The sequence below is a fragment of the Hesperophylax consimilis genome, chromosome 20, assembly GCF_061612785.1.
Source record: "Hesperophylax consimilis isolate HC1 chromosome 20, BYU_Hcon_1.0, whole genome shotgun sequence".
Taxonomy (NCBI): domain Eukaryota; kingdom Metazoa; phylum Arthropoda; class Insecta; order Trichoptera; family Limnephilidae; genus Hesperophylax; species Hesperophylax consimilis.
In genome coordinates, this window is record NC_142855.1 from 20,724,561 (window position 1) to 20,748,770 (window position 24,210).

At 35.5% G+C, this 24,210-nt stretch overlaps 1 protein-coding gene across 1 annotated transcript in view; it reads right to left on the bottom strand.

The window, feature by feature from the left end:
• The window catches only part of LOC149414308 (venom protease-like), a 38,787-nt gene extending 31,376 nt beyond the window's left edge, over positions 1-7,411 (bottom strand). The window contains exon 1 of the mRNA XM_089644315.1: positions 7,210-7,411. Within this exon, the coding sequence (XP_089500441.1) occupies positions 7,210-7,222 (13 nt within the window). The 5' untranslated portion in view covers positions 7,223-7,411. The remainder of the gene's footprint in view (positions 1-7,209) is intronic.
• Positions 7,412-24,210: the final 16,799 nt, after the last annotated feature.

A 24,210-nucleotide genomic window follows, 5' to 3' on the forward strand; every position in this document is an offset into this window, starting at 1 on the left:
ATAATAGCTCTGATGCTTTCTTGCTTGCAATTTCGTAAAAAAATGAAAAGGAAGATTTGGGTACAATACAGGGTTCTCCAATAAGAGGTGTTATTTTGAATTGCCCGATATTTTGGTAGATGTTACTTTTGAAGCTGTCATTTTTTGACATTTGACAAGTAGAAACTACGCCATTAATAAAAATGGAACGATACACGCTTCAACAACGCATTGAAATTATTAAATTTCACTTGAGTGAATCAAATGCAAATCATCTTGAGTTATGAGGCCCATTTCCATCTCGGTGGCTTCGTCAACAAGCAAAATTGTCGCATCTGGGGCTCGAAAAACCCAAGAGTTATTGTCTAAAAGCCTCTCTATCCTCAAAATGTAACTGTTTGGTCCGGTTTATGGTCCGGCGGAGTCATTGGACCTTACTTTTTCGAAAATGAGGCTGGAGCAACAGTTACGGTGAATGGATTGCGCTATCGAGAGATGATTAATGATTTTGTATGGCCGGAATTGGATGGTATTGATTTGGACAACGTTTACTTTTACCAAGATGGCGCTACGTGCCACACAAGCAACAAAACCATTAATCTTTTACGATTGAATATCAAAATAACACCTCCTAAAGTGGAATATATGAAGTGCCCAATATATGAATGATATAAACGAATAAAAATGATCCTGTCAATTTTTTCATAAAATATTAGTCATTCAGAATATATCGAGAATAAGTATTCTTTTCCTATTAAATATCATGATGGAATGCCACAATATCTGAATGTCAATATTAATTTCGGTATTTGTATGAAAACGTGTTCCGCCGTCCTCATAAAACATTCATTTTCAGCTGATACTTTTTAGGAATTCTATCAAATTCATTCGTTGAAAGCCTGCAGTCCCGTTTTTAACAAAAAAACGAATAATTTGAACAGATTTTTAATAATTTAACAACAGTATTTTATATCACTAAGTTTTTTCCGTATAAAAACAGAAAAGATGTCAAAAATAATATACAAAAAATTTTGCAAATAAGCGTTTCTACAGGATATTTGACCGTTTTCTGTCTCTTGTCGGGTCATCAGGAGGGACATATAGTGTTATTTGACTGACGTAGTCTGTGCCATAAGCTTCCTATGCTGGTAGCGGCGGAGAAGTGTCCTGAAAGAGTACGCTCGTCCCTCCAGGAACATTCCCGTAGCGCTGCAGTATCTTGGTAGGCGGAATAGTTGATAAGCATTATCGGAATGTTTCGTTTACACATGATAAAATTTGCGCGAGCCTATCAACAAATTATGAGAAAGGAATGAAGCAACCACAAGCAAACTTGCTAAACGTTTGATTCTTTCCTTTCCTCGACCTTTACCCACAGCTCTGAAGTATACAGTGATCTGCAGAATGTGTTGAATAGTAACCTTTATTTATAAACTCGTTCATGCTCGTAAAACTCGAAAAGAATGTTTGTTTTTAAATTTGTTTTTGTGGTGTTACGCCGTGTTGCGCTAACTCCTTCTTTAGCCAACGTTTCGGACAACGTTACAATGTCCATAATCAGGGCAGATGTGTAATTGCTAGTGGTGAAAAGTGTGTTTAAGTAAGTCTGTGCGATACCGTGTCGCCAGCTCACTACTGTATGAGCTGGTTTTACACTAAAATTTCAAATGGTTTTCTGCGTTTACCTTTGGACACTGTAACGTTGGCTAAAGAATTAGTAAGCGCAACACGGCATAACACCCCAAAACCAAATAACAAAAATTCTTTTGGCCGTGAAAATCTTAAATCATATTCGATGTAATGTAGTTTTTTTTGACAGTAACATTGTTGAATACAGTAGCGAAAGGTGGTAGAAGTCGGTGACGCATGAGAAAACAAGTTCCTCTAGTACGTAAGAACATCTGTTAACACTATATTATTGTACAATTAAATTGATTTGCATTTGGCGAAGTTATTATAAAATCAGGTTTTCTCATGTAATACTTGTTTACACGTGTTTGAGTCAATGTATGAATGTGAATTATTCGAGGAGTGTCGCCTGTTCCTTGCTGGAAAACAACATGTTTTCACCTCCGTATTTAATTTTTAGAAGTCACTTATTGAAACTTTACACTTTATAGTAATTTTGTTAAAAGTCACCAGAAAACAATGCAAATAATTTTTAAAAAAACTTCTGTCACTGAGTAATAAATCTTTATAATTATTTATTTTATTAAATACAGGGTTTTCCAATAAGAGGTGTTATTTTGAATAGCCAGCTATTTCAGTAGATGTTACTTTTGAAGCTGTCATTTTTTGACATTTGACAAGTAGAAACTACGCTAAATAATAAAAATGGAACGATACACGCTTCAACAACGCATTGAAATTATTAAAATTCACTTGAGTGAATCAAATGCAAATCATCTTGAGTGATGAGACCCATTTCCACCTCGGTGGCTTCGTCAACAAGCAAAATTGTCGCATCTGGGGCTCGGAAAAACCAAGAGTTATTGTTGAAAAGCCTCTCTATCCTCAACGTGTGACTGTTTGGTGCGGTTTATGGTCCGGCGGAGTAATTGGACCTTACTTTTTCGAAAATGAGGCTGGAGCAATGGATTGCGCTATCGAGAGATTTTTATTATTTTATTATTTTTTTTTTTAACAAGGTCTTTTTTATAATTTTACTGGTCTTCCATTAAAAGCCTTAGCTTGTGGATGGAAGAAGAGTTAACATTTCACATATTATGTACAAATAAAGTCACGTGTACAGTTAATACAATGCAGTTGATACAGTTAATACATTTTATATAATTACAATTACTATTTACTATAATCATGTATTTCAATATATATGTATGTGTAGGTAATATAGACACATGGCAATCAGACCCGTTAACTAAAATATGTTAACATATATGTATTCAGTAAGAAGAAAAACAAGTAAGATTTTTAGTGTGACATTCTCTAAAATACTTTTTGATGGAGTTCAGCAATTGAATTTTGTTCCTAATGCTTCTGATTTCTATTGGTAGGTTATTGAAAAAGAATTTTCCTTGGTGAGTATAATGGTGTTGTGCAAAAGAAGTGTTTAATTTGGGGCACACAAATACATGTTTAAGTCTAGTACGATTTTCAGTTATGAATGCGTATTTATCTTTTTCTTTTATAATTTGTATAATTGAATTTTTTATAAATAAGTTTTTAAATGTTGGAACTTTGAATTCTTCGAATATGCTGTCAGTTGGGAAGTCTGGAGGTTTTTTTAGTATAATTTTTATTATTAGTTTTTGAACAATTTCTATGGGGGTCAGATTAGTTTTGTAAGCTGCTCCCCAACTGATAATGGCATACTGAAGAATAGACTGTACTAATGCGTAGTATATTGAGTATAGGTTTTTTGTTGATAAAAAGTTTCGTATCCGTAAGAATATATGAATTAACTTCCTAACTCTTTTTATTGTATGGTCGATGTGATCTTTCCATTTTAGGTTTTTATCTATGATTATTCCAAGATATGTAATTTTATCCGCTATTTTCAGAAGTGAACATTTTTGTTGGCAGTGATTAGTATCGTGTTGTGCGAGAGAATGATTATGTAAGAATATTTGAAGATTTGGAGGTACAATGTTAGTGTTAATTTCGAAAGGAATGACATATGTGTTATCACTATTTAACGACAAGAGGTTATTGTCAAACCATATTTTTAGATTATTTATGTCTTCTGTAGCTTTTAGATTAATTTTTTCCCAAGTTTTTTATTTTATTATAAGGACTGTATCATCAGCGTAAGAGATAATTTGGCCATGCAATGGTTGAATAAATATGTCGTTTACATACAAAATGAACAATATTGGTCCAAGCACGGTGCCCTGTGGGATACCAAAATTTGATGTTTCTTGGTCGCTAGTTTGGTCATTTATTTTAACAAATTGTGCACGATTGTTCAAATAACTTTCTATCCATTGGACGGCTTTATCATTGATGTTATTTAATTTCAGTTTTTTTATAAGCTTTGCGTGTGAGATACTATCGAATGCTTTTCTTAGGTCTATGAATATTCCTGCGCATTTATTTCCTTCATCAAGTGCAGAGTATATAAATGATGTTACATTTGCTATTGCATCTCGTGTGCTTTTTGTTTTTAAGAATCCGAATTGATTGGAATGTAATATTTTATTTCTTCATATGAAGCGGTTACTTTGTGATGTGACATTATAATTTAAAATTAAACAGTAACTTTGTAAACATCACTTATGGGTAAATACTTAATGCCGACCGGGTTTCGCTACAACCGTAGCCTCATCAGGGCAGTATAATACTAAAAATCTAAATATTAAATTAACATGTGTAGATATCACGGTAGGTGGACAGTCTGAGCTACAGTGGAAGAGGTAGGGATAAGTGGGAGATTGGGAAGCGAGTGTTCTTTGTCAATAGGGAACAATCTGAGTATAGGGCTTTTATTTAGGTTTATTTGATTGTTGATGACTTTGCTATTGACGTTTATGGCTTTCCTTAACTCTAACGCTTCTAAGTTATCCAACCTAAGACCTATTCCGTTTTTATGTAATAGGCTGACGCCAGTATTTTTGTCGAACGTATGGTTGGTTGCTATGAGGTGATTTGCAAATTCGGAGAATCCATTACTGTTTAAGCATCTTAGGTGTTCTTTGACTCGCGTTTTGATATTACGCGCTGTTTTGCCTATGTAAAACGCGGGACAGTCACTACATTGCAGTGAGTAAATACCTGAGTGATTTAACCGATGTTCTTTGTCTTTAACGTTCATCAAAAATTTACCATAAGTGATGTTTACAAAGTTACTGTTTAATTTTAAATTATAATATTTTATTGTTTTCTAGAAAATCAACAACCCTTTTTTTCACAATCTTTTCAAATATTTTTGCTATATTCGATATTAGTGATATCGGTCGATAATTTGAAACATTTTGCGGGTCGCCGGTTTTAAATATAGGGGATATTATAGATTTTTTATAATTTGTTGGGAATATGCCTTTAGTCAGACTGAGATTGATAAGGTGGTTTAGTGGTTTCAGTAGATACATTTTCATTTTTTTAAGAATTTTCACAGAAATGTGGTCAAAACCTGGAGAGGATCCGTCTTTCATGCTTTCTATTACAAGTTGTATTTCAGTTTCGGTAGTTTTTTTAAAAGTGGATAGTGTATTTTGTTTTTGGGTATTAGTTGTTATAGTTTTAGGTGTGTGTACAGATTTAGTGATTTTATCAGCGAGATTGTTTCCTACTTTAGAGAAGTAAGAATTAAAAATGTTTGCTGTTAGTTTTGGGTCTTTGGATACATCTATGATATTATTTTCATGTTTTAAATATTTTATAGAATTATTTTTTTTCTTATTTTCAATTGCATAATTTACCGTTTTCCAAATAACTTTTAGATTGTTTTCTGAAGTAGAGATTATTTTTTTAAAGTAGTCGTAGATGAATTAGTAGATGATTAGTGATTTTTTATGGCCGGAATTGGATGGTATTGATCTGGACAACGTTTACTTTCAACAAGATGGCGTTACGTGCCACACAAGCAACCTGGTTGAAAACCCTGCAGTATTTCGTTTTCGTCGGCAAGTTCTCGTTTTGACGTTTATTATTATTTTGTATACATGGTGTCCGGGGGTTAAGTGCACAAAATTCGGAAAATGATTCTACATAAAAGTTAAAGTAATTAACAAGAAATGACTTTATTATTTATGAATATATTACTTTCATATTTCAACTTTAAAAATTATTTTTTTATTATAAGAACGAGATAAAAGTGAAGGTAGAGTTTTCTTACAAATTCTCCAAAGAAAACAAATGTGTTTTTGAAATATAGAGTTCTCTCCATTTTTCACGTTTGATATTAAAATTGTATTATTTTGAAAAAAAATAATTATTTTAAATGCATACAGCGGATAGATAATTTAATCTAGTTTTTAAAAAAGTATTTGTTTTTATGGAAAATCAAAAAATAAGTTTATAAGCGCATTTGAAATACACAGAAAACATTGCAAACTGTACAAAATTGTTGAAAGTACGGAAGGGTTGTTTTCAGGGACCTAAGATGAATTGTTTGTATGGAGAAAATATTTATTATATCATGTAAAATCACCTCCCGAAATTTGTGTTCTTTACTCCCGGACACCCTGTATTAACTATAATAATAATTCTGACATTAGCGCCAAAGAGAAAACTAACACAAATCACTCTATGACATTTCTGTGCTCCTGGTATGTTGTTCATATCTATAAGTTAACGTTGATTATTAATAATACTTGGAGCAGACCCGTGATGACGGATAATTCTCAACGAATCAGTTCCAATATTGAAAATGGAAATTAAAATAATATTATAAATAATATACATTACATTAAGGGTAGGTTTTGAATCACTTGTTTGAATTCTCCAAAAAAACACTTCAAATCATGAAAATGTCAACGCTTAAATTCGAAGCATATCGAAGAGTTCATTCGACTGGAGTTACAGACAGACAAATGAAATTTCACAGAAAATATTAAACAGAAGACACTGAAATGATACCGCATTGTTTAGACAGAGAGTTGGCACATTGCTAGTTAAATCAAAGGAACCTGCTGTACCTCTTTACAAGGACTATCCTATCAAAACCAAGGTTTCAAAAATTGCTGAACAGAGTTCGGTTCCTTCTTAGTTTTTAAAATTCTCGTGCTTGATTGACTCCCCAGATTTTAGATTCTGTGGTCTAAAAGTGGGCACTTTATATCACATATTGTTTCGTTATCCCTCTCTAAACAAATATCCTCTCTTCTCTCGAGCCTTATATACCATTCACACAGAGCGATTTTGGTTGAACGACAAAAATTGAACAAGATATCGTTCAGAGGTTTAAATTTAAATCGAATCGATTGTGTTAATCAAGATGTCGTCAAATGAAGTTATCGCTGCGTGCGTCCCTGTGATTTCGGACCTTTTACGGAACGAACTTTAGAATATGAAAAAGCGCTAAAAACTTCGTACGTGGGCTAAAAAATGAATTAAAAGGCGTTAGAAGATACCGAAGGCTATCGCAATCATTTGCGAATTTCGGAAGAACAATTTGACGTACTGGATGATGATCTGGCGTGTAGGTAGCACAGATCATCCAGGGAATATAATATTTCCCTATGAAAAATATATTGTGGATTAATAAACTATCTCTGCAGGGAGAAAAATAACAAACCAGTCACCAAAATACAAATGAACAGAAAAACTCACCCAAGAATGGCATTCACAAATGGAGGTCTTCTATTTTTGTCATCAGCTTCGGTTTCAGGCAGCAATCAGCAATCACTTTGCATTTGCACTCGAAAAGGTTATAAGGAACAACCAGCTCACAAGAGAGAAAAATTATTAATGATAGAGATGAATCAGCACATTCATCGTAACACACAGTGTCGAATTTGTGACATTTTATTTTGTCAAAAATATATATTTTAATTATTTTTATCTTAAATAGACCTCCTTTGACGAAATATCATGTCTCAGATGAATCTACTGAACAGATGTAACAGGTGACCGCAATTTGGTTATCATTCACCTGCAGAGAAAATACTATGCGAAATTGACAAGAGATGTCGCTTTTTGTCTATTCTATTTTTAAAAATTAATTAATTAATTATGTTTGTATATTAAAATAATTTTAAATTAAGTTTTAAATCTAATGCTTCTCCATACTCCCCGCCTTGGAAGTTCTCAGAACTTGCAAAGAAGTAAGAGAACAACGTACAAATAAATAAACGTCAAATCATTTCAAGTGACTCTATTCACATATAATATCCAAGAATTACGTCGGAAGGTCACCAAAAAAAAGCTTTCAACAGAACGAAAAGTATAAACTTAATAAAGTTCAACTGACAAGAGTACAATTAACTGTAACGGAATATCATGGCATAGTCGGAGATAATTTGAACTACCAAAAAAAATAACAAAAAATAAAAACAAAAAATAGAAGTAAGCAATTTATTGAGTCGGAAGGGGATATAACTTGATAACCGGTCGTTTGAAGAACCCAAATCGTGTCTTCACCGTCGCAACGCGAACAATTTTGTCCAATCCGGGATGGACCTCAGTGATTACACCCAAAGGCCAGTTCAACGGAGGGGAATCTTCCTGTCCCACTAGAACGACAGTTCCGATCTCAATCGGATGATCAGGGGTAGCCCACTTCTGCCTGACTTGCAAAGTGTGCAGATACTCCACACGCCATTTTTTCCAGAAAGACTGAACCATACTATCCAATAATCGTTTGCGCTGAGCGAAATTAATTTTACTGCCCGTCGGGATAGATGCAGGTAAGTATTGTAATGGTGTAGTCATTAAAAAATGCGCAGGTGTTATGATTTCCGGATCAGGGTCGGAAGATACGGCTGTGAGCGGGCGAGAGTTCATTATGCACTCTATTTGCACCAACACAGTCTGAAGCTCCTCATAAGTGAGAAGCTGAGTTCCGATCACTCGGTATAAGTGAGTTTTCATGCTTTTCACGTTAGACTCCCACATACCTCCGAAATGGGGTGCGCGGGGTGGAATCATTTTCCACTCGATACGACGCTTGGCGAGTTCTCGTTTTAACGCGGGCTCATATTCCGATTCAACTAAAAACTTGTAAAGGTCATCCAATTGTGCCTTTGCACCCACAAAATTGGTACCATTATCCGAATACAAGCACGACACAGGGCCACGCCGTGAAATAAAACGGCTGAAAGCAGCCAGGAAAGCATTTGAAGTTAAGTCAGAGACCAACTCAATATGAATGGCCTTAGTCACAAGGCATACAAACAGACAAATATATGCCTTCTGCGAATGTTGTCCTCTCCGACGAGCAAGCGTAATACGTAGAGGACCCGCGTAATCAACACCGGTGTGAACGAAGGCTTTTGCTTCAGTAATACGATATGAAGGTAAATCTGCCATCTTTGGGGTAGGATGTGATGGATTTGAGCGGAAGCAGCAGTTGCATTTCCGCACCCTTGCCCTAATAACCGTCCTAGCATCTAATATCCAATAGCGCTGACGTAATATAGACATAAGAAGTCCTGGACCGGTATGACAGTTCACGACATGAAAGTGATCTATGATAAGATTTACAACACAGTCATGTTTAGGTAGTAATATCGGATGTTTAACCTCAAAAGGTAAGTCCGATTTAGAAAGGCGTCCCCCGATACGTAACAAATTGTCCTCATCAAGAAATAAAGACAAACCCTGAAGCCTTTTGGAGTGGAATTTGCCTTTCTGAAGTGCAGCAATATCATTTGAAAAATGAGCATTTTGCACGGAACGAAGTACAGCCTTTTCAGCAGTCACAAGATTATTGACAATTCCAGAGGAAGGTGATATCTTTTTTATGAATCGGAGAATATAAACGACACTCCTTAGTAGTTTATCCCAAGTGGATATACGCTGGGCCAGTTCACCCAGAACCGATTGTTCACCCAGAACCATTGCAGTGAGCACATTAACTTTGTGTTCAGGCATTTCACCGGTATTGGTGGGGCGAAACGGTTTTACTGGCCATTCCAAAGGTGGGTGGCGAATCCATGATGGGCCGTTCCACCATAAATCATGTGAAACGAGTTGAGAGGGTAGCATGCCACGAGAAAGGCAATCGCTCGGGTTTTCAATACCGGCGACATGGTAAAAATTTTCCGGAGACAAATTTTCCTGGCACTGAGCTACACGATTGCTAACAAACACCGACCAACGATGCGGTGAGGAATGTATCCAGGAGAGCGCAATGGTAGAATCTGAAAACGCGTATGTTCCTGCAATAGAAAGACGCGCACGATAACTATCTTGAACCGTCCGTATCAACTTTGACATCAAAACTGCGGCACAAAGCTCCAAACGAGCGAGAGTTGTCACTCTCGTGGGAGAAACCTTTGATTTTGCACACAATAACCTCACTGAAATATTTCCAGAGAGATCAGTGGTGTGCAAATAAATCACGCAGCCATAACCATTCATGCTCGCATCGCAGAAGGCGACAACGAGCACTGTACTGTCCTTTAGGACGCCAACATGGCGGGGGATTTTTACTGTCGAAATTAAAGGAAATTCCTGTGTGAGAGCCGAAAACCTTTGAATAACGCTCTCAGGGGGTATATCATCCCAACCAATGTTACACAGCCATAGCTCCTTAATAAGTAATTTCGCATACAGAATGACAGGGGCGACCAAGCCGAGAACATCGAACAAGCGGGCTACTATGGAGAGTATGTTCCGCTTCGTGCACTTCTCCTGAACATAAGAAGACGTAAAGAAGAAGCTGTCATCAGCTGGTTCCCACGAAAGGCCTAACACCTTAGCGGCATTGTTAGAACCAACAGTAAAGTCCACAGGGCTTCGGTGCGAATCTGGAAGATTCTCAAGTACCACTGAAGAATTACTAGTCCATTTTACCAAATCAAAGGCACCGTACTTAAACAACGAGATCAATTCTCGCGACAGACGTACGGCACTGGGTTCATCTACAATAGAATATACCAGGTCGTCCATATACAACTTAGACTCTGCCACATTGGCAGCGTCCGGAAAATGTTGTCTCATATCCTGGGCCAACTGTCGAACAGTGCGCATTGCCAAGTATGGACTAGCTGTTAGTCCGAAAGGGACCCGATTGAATTGAAAGGTTTGTATGGGATCGTTGTCCGCGAACCGAAATAGAATTTTCAAATATTTGCGATGCTTGCTTGGAACCTCAATCTGCAAATACATCTGCTTTATGTCTGCAGTAATAGCAATGGGAAAAAGACGAAAGTCTAACAGAAGCAAAAACAGATCGGCTTGCAAATTCGGACCAGTATAAATCACGTCATTTAATGACAATCCTGTATGTGTCTTAGCGCTCGCGTCAAGTACAATCCGAGGCATAGGTTTATCCGGGCGAGTGACAGCGTGATGCGGAATGTAATATCCGTCATCGGTAATATCCGACCTTGAAACTTTTGCTAAATAACCGTTTTCAATGTACTCATGAATAACTTTATTATAATTCTCCCGCAAAGCCGGTGAATGTTTAAATTTTCGCTCCAAAGCCATAAATCGGCGCTGAGCAGTAGCAAGGGAATTACCCAATTGCTTCGGGTCTTTACAGAAAGGTAAAGCAACAGAATACCTTCCGTCGACGGTGCGAGAAATGGTTGATATAAATAAATTCTCACATTCCGTCTCTTCCGGACTTAGAAATTGCATGTTGGGTATTTCCTCTAACAGCCAAAATTTTTGTACTAAGTCATTAAGCGCAAGTGCCGAAAATGACGTACTTGTATTAAGCACATTACTAGGGTAGTCACCCATTAATACAAAACCGAAAGTAGTCGCTAATGCCGGAGGTTCGCCGTTACCAGATTCAACCCTGTTCCCTAAATAAATATATGGGAACAGTTGTGCACCTAATACTATATCCACGCATCCAGGAATATTCCACGTTAAGTCAGCGAGAGGTATACCCTTTAAGTAACTCATATCACCCTTGGTTATATAGTGATTAGGTAGCTGATCTGTAATACTGTCAATGACAAGCGCATAAATATTATATTTATTATTCGGGTACACGCGGGACTCAATGTCCAAATAAACGTAACCCAAAATTGGTTTGGATGCTGAACCGATTCCTTTTACAAAGGAATTGTTTAAAGGAATTATTGGTAAGTTGAGGATCTTGCAACAATCAACAGTAATTAAATTGTTCTGTGAACCGTTATCCATTAAGCACCGAACAATAACTTTATTTCCATTTTTACTCTTTGCGAATACTTGCGCGGTTGATAATAGAATCGTATTATGTGTCGCTTTCACAGAAAGGGAACATGAGTTATTTATGTTTAGCGGAGGTTCTTCTAATTGTGTATCACAATTTTCAGATGTCCCTGTAGATGTTCGCGACGTGTGTGCGTGGGTACTTGATGGAGTTTTAGCATTGTCATCAGCACTGCCAAAATGCAACAAAGTGTGATGACGTTTTTTACAAAACTCACAAGTTAAAACCGATTTACACGCGTTTATTGTATGCCCTCCACTAAGGCAATTTACGCAAGCATGTTTTGACTTTATAAATTCAAAACGCGCCTGTGAAGAGCTCATATTTTTAAATTTAACGCAATCTTTAATTGTATGATTAGTTTTATTACAAACAAGACAACAATTTGTGCGCGAAGCCGTAAACCGAGGTACATTCTCGTTGCTAGCAAGGAACGATTTAAAATTTTTATTAGAACGAAATGACGACGTAGTGGGCAGTTTTTTACCGGTTTCATTTGAATTGCCTAAACGTTCTAAAATCTTAACCTGATCTTGAACAAACGAGACTAAATCGTCATATGTCGTAATCTCTTTATTCCTGACTGACAGCTCGAAAATCTGTGCGATTTGAAAATCAATTTTTCTAAATGCACAATGAAATAATATAAAATCAGTTAAATTTTCAATCTCTAATTGTTTTAACGCTGCTACTGATGCAGAAAAATTTTCAATAAAAAAGTCAAGACTGCCAGATGTATTTGTACAATTTTTTGCATCAAGAATATTATTTAAATAATGTGTGCCTAGTGCACGTTTATTTTGAAATTTGTTTACCAAAGCATTCCAGATTATATTGTATGTGTCACCTCCAGGTACAATGCCTGAAGTAACCTTTAAAGCGCCGTGTGTCAATTTACCAATTAAATATTGAACACGCTGGGCGTCGGTTAATTGTCTATTATTATGTACATTAGATTTGAAAGCTTGGTAGAAAGTAGGCCAATTTCCCATTTTACCATCAAATGATGGTAATTCCAAAGGTGGCAATTTAATAATACAATGATCCCGCGAATCGTTGCGTGACGCGTTTTGAAGGTTAAATCGACTTCGTTTGACCTTCAAATAAATATCATCAAATGCATTTAATTGTTGGAAATCCGGTTTAAATGAGTCGTCCAAAGTCAACTGACGGTCGTTAAGTTTGTCAATAACAGTTTCAAACTGAACTCTCAAGTCTTCAATCATATCCGACTTTGTCATGAAGTCTTCATTTTTTCTTGACTCGAAGGTATTTAAATTATTTGATAAATTATACAATTCATTCATCCGCAAAAAAAGATTTTCCTTTTTTGCCGTCAAAAGAGTCAACGTTCTATCCTGAATATCTCCAGAAACTTCTTCAGTAATTCTCGGCATTTTTAATGAGATGACAAAATATTCTTAACCAAAAAAAGTATACAATAATGTTGTAAGTATTGTAAATTAGAATTCTCCAAAAATTACGACAATTCCAATATATTATATGTTTCGAATCTACCAAAGAATACGTAAAAAAACGAAACTAAATTCACTATACCTAAATAATATTAAGTAATTTGAGCTTTAATGAAATTTACCAAAAAATACGCAAATTTCTAATGCTAGAAAAATTATTTATGTATGCTAGAAATTGGTACTGATAGGTACTTCTTAAATCACCAAAAAAATTACGTGAATAGAACATCCATTTATCATGTTTCCAAATCTAAATCACTAAATATTAATCAATTTTCGCTAGCAATATATCCGAGCTACGTAGGACCAAACTTATGGATGATGATCTGGCGTGTAGGTAGCACAGATCATCCAGGGAATATAATATTTCCCTATGAAAAATATATTGTGGATTAATAAACTATCTCTGCAGGGAGAAAAATAACAAACCAGTCACCAAAATACAAATGAACAGAAAAACTCACCCAAGAATGGCATTCACAAATGGAGGTCTTCTATTTTTGTCATCAGCTTCGGTTTCAGGCAGCAATCAGCAATCACTTTGCATTTGCACTCGAAAAGGTTATAAGGAACAACCAGCTCACAAGAGAGAAAAATTATTAATGATAGAGATGAATCAGCACATTCATCGTAACACACAGTGTCGAATTTGTGACATTTTATTTTGTCAAAAATATATATTTTAATTATTTTTATCTTAAATAGACCTCCTTTGACGAAATATCATGTCTCAGATGAATCTACTGAACAGATGTAACAGGTGACCGCAATTTGGTTATCATTCACCTGCAGAGAAAATACTATGCGAAATTGACAAGAGATGTCGCTTTTTGTCTATTCTATTTTTAAAAATTAATTAATTAATTATGTTTGTATATTAAAATAATTTTAAATTAAGTTTTAAATCTAATGCTTCTCCACGTACTGTTGTCTAAGATTCAAGAAAAAATACAAAAACAGGACACAATTATGCGCGCAGCTGTCCCGGCAAAACTAATTTATCTGATACCTTGCAACGGGGATTCTTTTTCAAGCCTGGCTTATATGCACAGAGTTTAAAAAAAAATTGTGGAAGAAGTGTTCGTTGCAATAGTTGATGCACTAAAATTTGTTAAGAAGATAAAATATAATTATTTTTTGAAACATTCAGAGACGTGTTATTTAATAATAATAACTACTAATGTTACAGTAACATTCCGAAAATAATATTATTAATTGCAGTGTCACGGGCATTCTTATTTTTGTAAACTTCTTGCTTCTGATCTAATCATCAAATCATCCGACCACTTAATACATTTTTTCATTGAAGTAGATGCCATGATGGTAGGAACTAGGTATGCATAAATAAATCACTCAGTAAGAACGTCTATCGTCTACTTTCGACCGCAGGGAACTAAAAATCGCAAACGACTTGAAAAATATGTTTCGATTCGGCGGGAAAATCGAACGATGACTCATACTTGAACAATAAAAGTAGACGGGCGAATAACTTTCGTCGTTCGACTAAAAATTGTATCAACTCTGTTGAAAGGCTGTTTACACTTCTCGATTAGCTTTTAAGTGTCATTGAACTCCGAATTGATCAACTAAAATCGCTCTGTGTGAATTTATTTTAATTTTTTTTTTATAGTGAATACCTCACAAGAGTCCCAACTGCTCCCGTCTGGAGCCAGTGAGACTATGGCATCCCCAATTGGGGGATGTTGTGAGGCTGAAGGTAAGTGGGGAAGGGAAAGAGGAAGGTGGGGAAGTACCTGGCTATTCAGATCTAGTCACTAAACACGGCTAAAGCCATTTGGAGCAACGTTTCAATTCTGAATGGTGGTCTTACACCAGGGCGATACTGGTAGTATCTTCCACTCTGGAACGTGCCGCAAATATACTATATATTATTTTAATTAATTAATTGTGAAATAACACAAATTAATCAAATAAAATTTATTTGCGCACGCCGGGTTCGAACCCGTATGGGGTATTATAAATGGGGTATTATCTACAATTGCCTCTCATCAACATCTCATCTCTTCTAAGTCTAAACTCGACTCCATTCTTCCATATACAGGTTTTCCAATAAGAGGTGTTATTTTGATATTCAATCGTAAAAGATCAATGGTTTCGTTGCTTGTGTGGCACGTAGTGCCGTCTTCTTGAAAGTAAACGTAGTCCAGATCAATACCATCCAATTCCGGCCATAAAAAATCATTAATCATCTCTCAATAGCGCAATCCATACACCGCAACTATTGCTCCAGCCTCATTTTCGAAAAAGTAAGGTCCAATGACTCCACCGGACCATAAACCGCACCAAACAGTCACACGTTGAGGATAGAGAGGCTTTTCAACAATAACTCTTGGGTTTTCCGAGCCCCAGATGTGACAATTTTGCTTGTTGACGAAGCCACCGAGGTGGAAATGGGCCTTATCACTCAAGATGATTTGCATTTGATTCACTCAAGTGAATTTTAATAATTTCAATGCGTTGTTGAAGCGTGTATTGTTCCATTTTTATTAATGGTGTAATTTTTACTTGTTAAATGTCAAAAAATGACAGCTTCAAAAGTAACATCTACCGAAATAGCGGGGTATTCAAAATAACACCTCTTATTGGAAAACCCTTTACTTAATTACCTCGCTAAAGGTCCGATTTAAATATGTTCTTTCAAAACTAGCTGTACCCCGCCACGCGTTGATGTGGCTCAGTCGGTCTGTGCAGATAGAAAAACTACTTTATACAAAATTCAACCTCAAAATCTTTGTTAAATAGAAAATGAGAAATCGTCCTTGAAAACTTTGACATCTCATTTCTCAGAACAAGATAAAATGAAATTAAAAACCCTGTTCAAATGAGGTGACGAAATGAATGCTTAATTTGCCGACGAAAGAAGTGAGATGGGATAAGGAGATGTGGTAGATTAAGATTTGAAAGTATACCTTACGATCTAGTCACTAAACACTGTTAAATTCAGCTCAATTCTAGACGATGGTCTACCACCAGGGCGATACTATTATTATCTACCACTCTGGAACGTACCGCAAGTATAATATTATGTATCATTTTAAATTGCTTATTTTGAAAAAGTAAATTTAGGTCGTAAGTAAGTATATCATCGATGTCTTGATGATCTCCCTCGGACAATACATAAGATTTTGTCACAGAATTTCAAGTCATTTTAAATAATATGTTAAAGTAACTTCGAATAGATGAATTAAAAGAGAAGATAGTTTACAGAGACACCGCGCGTACTTGCTGCGCACTAGGTCCAGAGAACATACTTGAGATTCACTGCGTTTAGTAGCACACATGAGTTTTTACGTCACATAAGCTGTCACCAGCTGGTAAAAAAATGCCTTTTGTGCTTTTCAGATGTGTAAAAATCATTCTCGACCAAAAACAAATCCGATAAAATTCCTTTCTATTCGTAAAACAGTTGTCTAAATAAAATAAAGCGAGATAAGGAACGGAGAAAAACATGTGTGTAGGAAGGACAACCATAGTGACAGTGTGTCGCATTCTACTACGCTGCTCGCTATCGGCTTGCGGGCGGCCTGTTGAGTTGATGATATAGCTATTTCATCCGTACGCACACATTCTTCAAATTGCTATCCCTTTCTCATGCGTTTCGTTTATCGCTTTATACTAACTTTATGCACACCGTGCCGTTGAATTGCTATTTCATCCGGATACACAATATATTCTCGGAATTGCAATCTTTTCTCATTCGTTTCGTTTTGGCTATGAAAGATAAAAACAAAACATGCCAAAATTTTGTTCGATTAGTGCGACTAAAACCTGTCTTTGCGTTTATTTAGTATATGTATTCCTAACAGTCTGTGAATCAAGATTATTCGACCGGTTTGGTCGGAATTATACCTTGTAAGACAGGCTAACAGACAAGGTCAGTATGTGCAAATAATGATCATCCCATTTTACGCAATAACAATCTTTGAATATTCATGTTCTTATCTTAATTTATATAATAATACAAACATTTTATAATTTATAAATAATATACACTTTCGTAAACATAAGAAACGTCCTTAAACTAAAACAAATGAACACAACACATACTTTTAAATATGGCTATAACTTTGTGGTTAACCATTTAGATCAGAGGTTCCCAAACTTTTTTGCCCCGTAGACCACTTGCCAAATATTTTTTTTCCGTAGACCCCCTGCCTGCCAAATATTGAATTTCCCTAAAACTATTAACGTCCCATGTAATAATCATTTATTATTTTCGTAGATTCCCTTCCCTTGCCTGCCCTACAACCGGGTGGCGATATAGTTCCTCTGTTTTTGCATTGTGCAGACAGGGGCGCCCTTGTGAGGTATTACACCAAATGAAAATGGAGCAAGATAAGCAACGGGAATTTTTTTCTGTAGCTGGCCCTAGAGAATTGAGTTAACTGTTAGCTGAGTTAACTAAGTTCTTTGTTTGCGCTTATTCCGATCAGTTCTTCTTGTCATATGATATCCGATTCTTCAACATACCATTTCCACAGTCAAAATGTCCTCAAATTTAGTTTTGAAGTCTGTGTGAAGTACATCTAAATGTTGAACGTCATTATTACCCTGGACGTTTTTCAAAAACAAGTTGAGGAACTAGGAAAATTCGGGGCTTCCAATGTGCAATTTTTCGGTTCAATTTATTAATTCTGACGAGAAAAGGAACGTAGACTCTATTTATATACCTCAATAAACAACTTTACGATATATAAACATACAAATATCAAATAATAATTTCTCAGTCTATAATTAGTCTTACATAAACTGTATTATTTGTGTTAGGTGTATTGTGTCATTTACGGAACTCCTAAATATTGAGTTGAGATAAATGGGGGTCCGCTCGTATGTACCCCCATTTGAATCTCGTGGACCCCCAAATTTTTTTCTTGCTGACATAGACCCCCAGCAAGCCGATATCGACCCCTGGGGGTCCATATAGACCACTTTGGAAACCTCTGATTTAGATATATATATATATATATATATATATATATATATATATAGGTCCCACAACATTTATTGCGTCCGTGCGTAAATCCGTCTTTGGGCGTCCAGCACTTCTAGTACTTTTTTTTAGATTGTTTTTGTGAATATTGCACTATGTTTTACTCACAATAATCGCTAATATCATATTTTTTTAATATTCATAATAATGCAGGTTTTGATGTTTATTACACTTTCATACATTTCTAGCGTCACGTACATACTCACGTCCGGGTGTATATTTTTTATATATTGAAGGTTCCTTTAATATAGGTTTCACGTCCGTTCACTCTGATTCAATTGTTACGTCTTCCGTATATTGCTGACTATTCTAATAAAGGTTTCACGTCCATACTGAATAATTTATTCTGGCGTCCGAGTGTATATTATTTGTTTGTTACATGGCGTTTTGAAGGTCGATTTCATTTTTACGTCTTCCGTATATAAGGCCCTTAAGACTCTTGGATTTGTTTTGAGAGTTTCAAAAGGTATATTTAGGCCGTTGTTATGCCCCTTATATTATAAAACCCCTTAGGATTGCATGACTTATTCTGATATGAGAGATATATTTCACCTTAAAAATAATCAATATAAATATTGTTTATTTTAATTCTTTTATATATCGAGACAAATAGACATCTATATTTTTTGCAATCTTTTGTTCATTTTGAATATCTACTTATGTGAAACTTCTTATCATTTTTACCAATGTATCTTATTTTATTATACACTTTTGTTTTAACAATTTTTTTTTTCATTCTATTTTGTTTTCTCTATTGTTTTAATTTTGAAGAATTTATAATAACTGCGATACTCAACTATTAAACTAGAATGTAAAAGCCTATTAGGTGTAATAAATAAATTAACAAATAAATAAACAACACAAAATATTTCTTACTCTTCTAGTGAACTTTTCACGTTCATAGTGAATTAATTAATTAATTACAGCATCTGTGGTTGAGAGGTAAGACTCTCGACTCGCAATCCGAATCCCGTAATCTGACGGTCAAACCCGGCGTGCCCAAATCATTTTTTATTTGTTTGTGTTATTTCACAATTAATACATTTAACACAATATAAAGTGTTTTTGCGACACGTTCCAGAGTGAAATATACTCTCAGTATCGCCTTGGTGTGAGACAACCATTCCGAATGGAAACGTTATTTCTAAGCTTTTGCCGTGTTTGGTGACCAGATATAAATATCCAGGTACTTTTCTATATTTCTCTTCCCCATCTTCTTCCCCTCGCCAATACCTTCACCCTTGTACTCAGATTGGGGATGCCACAGTCTCACCGTTCCAGACGGGAGCGGTTGAGACTCTTGTGCGGTATTTAAAAAATATATGTATATATATTTGTGTAATTTTTTTGGCATCCAGAAACACACCAGACCTGACAACAAACTGTCTACTGATAGTGAGAAGTTTGAATGAATATCTTGTTGCATCTTGTATACGAACGTACCTACTGGGTGCAGGCGTGTGACAATTTTTTTACAACGATATCCTTAGTAAAAATGTATCATTTCATAACGCGCCAGTTCGCTCGATTACAGAGGGCGGTCGGACCTTTTTAGGTCGGGACGTCAATTTACCGTCTACTGTAATCCATCTTACAAAAATGTCCACCCGCGCAGGGTGATTTTTAGTTCTGAGTGCTACGTGGCATCGTTGTAAATGAACTAAATGTTGCCAAATCTAGCGTTTTGCTTCACCAAGGGCTCAAACAATACATAAAAATGTACAAATTCACAAACGGCCATGGGGACGCAATACTATCGACGTAATGCGTGGACGCAGCACGGCCGTCGTTATGTATACAAAATAATATCTACTCGTGATCGGTTACGAGGATACAATACCATCGACGCAGCACTTCCGTCGTTACGTATTCAATATAATAATATATGTTTTTATATTTAACTTAATTAGTTCAACCTCAAATTGTAATATTTCAATTAATGAGCTGAACTTATTATTATCATTATGTTTAAAATAAAAATATTTTTAAGTATTTATATTTCTTAACATCTTTAGTGTTACAATATTTACAACATAATATTTCAATCACTTTTCTGATAAATCAGATGCTTGTAAAGTGTTACAATATTTACAACATAATATTTCAATCACTTTTCTGATAAATCAGATGCTTGTAAAAACTATTAATAACCTTACAAGAAAATACAATAAAAGTAATAAAAACAGGTTATTTATAAATAATACCTAAGAATGATAAGCAGAAACATAATATGTGGAGTTTATTAAACATAATTAAAAAGTACCTACACGGCACACACGCTCATGTAATCTATTTAAAGAAAAACACTGTAAAACCATTTCAAATAAAAATTCTTGTCTTAGAAGAATATGTTCAACATATGTATAATACCATTCTCTCTGATTCTATCTTCAATGTCACCAAAATAAATATAAAAACTCAAATGTATTAAACGTGTACCAAACTGCATAAAATGTAATGACATATATTATGTAGTATTATTTTATAGTAAAATTCTGTTTTAATAATCTCCTGTTATAATAATCTCCCTCTTGAATAACGTTATATTTTTTACAAAAAAGGAAACAATACTTCTTTTTAAACCACTTTATATTTATTTAACACAATATTTGGGTTCAATCCAAACCGGTCGACGAAATATAAATTAAAATAATGTGGTTTAAAACAAAGTATTTGTTTCATTTGTATAATGTCAAGACACAAAGTGTTTGCTTTCTTCGATAAATTTAATATTTTTTAGATAAATTTAAGTATGTTGTTTAAATTTTTAGATACATTATAGAATAGTATATTGAGGAAATCTGTAATTGATTTCTCAGTTAGGTAAATTACACATGTATAAATGAACCACATTGTAAACTGTTGATTTCCCTGAAATAAAATAAATAAATAAATAATATCAAACAATAAAAAAAGTTATGAGGTGGTATTAGAGAATTTTAAACTGATTTTTTTTGTAACTGTTATAATTTTTCTCTTATATATCTAGGAGTAATTTATTAAAAAAAATTATACCGTTAAATATTGATGTTGTGCTGTTGTAGTTCAAACTAGTGGTACGGTTAGTCCTCCAATATAAATAATTATTTTGCTTAAAATTTATTGTGGAATATTATATTTATCAAAGAAATCTTTATGTAATTGAAGTACTTAATGTACGAGTATTTTTCATAAATTTTTGTGAGAGGGGAAACCTTGGAAAACATGTATTGTTGGATAGTAATATGGCTTGTTTAAGATAATTTTTATTAATATTTTTTGAATTGTCACAAATGGAAGTAGGCATGATTAATATGCACCCTCCCCCCCACCACAAGCCACGATTCCCTTTATTGTAGTAGTGTAGAATGTGCAAGTGCAAAATAAATATCTTTATGTATTTTTAATGATACAGAATTTCTAAGTCGAAAAAATATAAAGATTTTTCTCATTCTGTCTAATGTGGAGTTTATTTGACTTTTCCATTTGATGTTATTATCGATAATTATCCCAAGATGTTCACACCCTAAGCACCCTGATCAAGTTTCTGAAGGAATCGCTTAGGTACTTGCTCACGCATTTAGTTCGAGTTGAATCCTGCAATCATACATAAAGATAGCAGCCAATAAAAAATATGCGTTAAGAAAATTAAGATTATGTTTTATTTTTATTTTTTTATTGAATTCCTCACAAGAGTCCCAACTGCTCCAGTCTGGAGCCAGTGAGACTATAGCATCCCCAATTGGGGTATATTGTGAGGCTGTAGGTAAGTGGGGAAGGGGAAGCGTTGGGGAAGAGAAAGGTGGGGAAGACAAAGGTGGGAAAGTACCTGACTATTCAGATATAGTCACTAAACACGGCTAAAGCCACAAAGTTTCAATTCTGAATGGTGGTCTTACACCCGGGTGATACTGGGAGTAACTTTCACTTTGTTGATAATTCTCAGTCGAAGTATATTACAGTAAATATGACCGAATCGGATAGGGACACATTATCTCAGTTGGTTGAGTCACGGCCTGGAAAACCAAAGGTCCTGGGTTCGAGTCCCAAATGTGACAGTGCCTTTTTCAGATTTTTCCGTTTCAGATGTTCGATTAAGTTTCGCTAATATTGTCTTCATTAATTAAAAATAATACCTAATCTAGATCGGCCACGGGTTCGCAATACTATCGATGTAATGCGTGGATACAGCACTACCATCGATATGTATTAAACATAATATCTATTCGTGAACGGACGCAATACTACCAACGTAATGCGTACACCCAGCACGATCGTCGTTATGCATTAAAAACCACGCAGGATGCTTCTTAGTTCTGAGAGTCAAGCGGCATCGTTGTAAATTATCCCAATGTTGCCAAATCTGATGATTTACTCAACCAAACGCTCAAATAATGTACAACAATGTACTTGCCAATGGCCACGGGGACGCAGTACTATCGAAGTAATGCGTGGACGCAGCACGATCGTCGTTATGCATTAAAAACCACGCAGGACGCTTCTTAGTTCTGAGTGTCAAGCGGAACCGTTGTAAATTAACCCAATGTTGCCAAATCTGATGATTTACTCAACCAAACGCTCAAATAATACATAACAATGCACTAGTGAATGGCCACGAGGACGCAGTATTATCGAAGTAATGCGTGGACGCAGCAAAACCGTCGTTATGTATTCATAATAATATTTCAGCTTTATCGGCCATGGGGACGCAATACTATCAAAGTAATGCGTGGATGCAGCACGACCATCGTTATGTGTATTTAATATTATCTACTCGTAATCGGTCTCGAGGACGCAATACTATCGACGTAATGCGTAGACGCAGTACGATCGTCGTTATGTATCGAAAATTATATCGACCGTCGTCGTATATTCAAAATAATATCTACTCGAGATCGTTCACTGGGACGCAATACTATCGACATGATGCATGGAAGCAGCACGATTGTCATTATGTGTTAAAAATAGTATATTCTCATGAGCGGCTACGGGGACGCAGTACTATCGAGGTAATGCGTGGACGCAGCACGACCGTCGTTATGTATATAAAATAATATCTACTCGTAATCCGTCTCGAGGACGCAATACTATCGACGTAATGCGTAGACGCAGCACGATCGTCGTTATGTATCGAAAATTATATTACTTCGTGGACGCGGCAAGATCGTAGAAATGAATAAAAACATACACTGCTCAATATATACATCGTGTAGCGAACCTGTCGGCAAAATGTCAAACGTTCAATATTCGTTTCCAGACATTCTGAGAGATTTTTCGCTTCCACAAAAATTTTTGCCATACGATTCTACATGGGGTAAGCATCGTTCTGGCCAATTTTGAGCTCAAAACATTGTAGCGTCCGTATATCGGACGCTGTAAGTCGGTGGACGCTGCAATGCTATGGAGTTTTTAGGGGTCGGACGCAACAAATGTAGCGGGATATATATATATATATATATATATATATATATTTATCCCCTCTCGTACTATGTTGATCTCGCGCGACGGTACGCCAGGTATATGTTGATCCGTTTGCATTTGTTGATCCACCCCGGATATGTTGATCCACTACCCAAGCTGGCATACATATGTAAATCCCTACAGATCAACTTGTGTAATCGAGATTTTGCTGTAAGCCACGCCCATTTTTCGGTCGCATATACATTTTACACGATTTATTTTGTTGATCCATATATTTCTGAAACTTCACGGCTTGCATGAGTTGTAACTTGTAACCGCCAATTTTTTTCAAAGTTTTCTTACTTTTTAGATCCTGTTAGTACATCCATATTCTATGTAAATGACTTTATACTTAAAGAGGATAGACTGCCTCACGCGTATTTATATTGAAATGGAACTTTCGCACACGTCAAATCCATACTAAAAAAATCTTTTGAACCTGATTAAACAAAAAAGTTAATTTAGTGCATCATTTACTACGTTTCGTGACTTAGCAGGGGTGCCCGGGTTCATGGGGTCAGGTTTTTCTA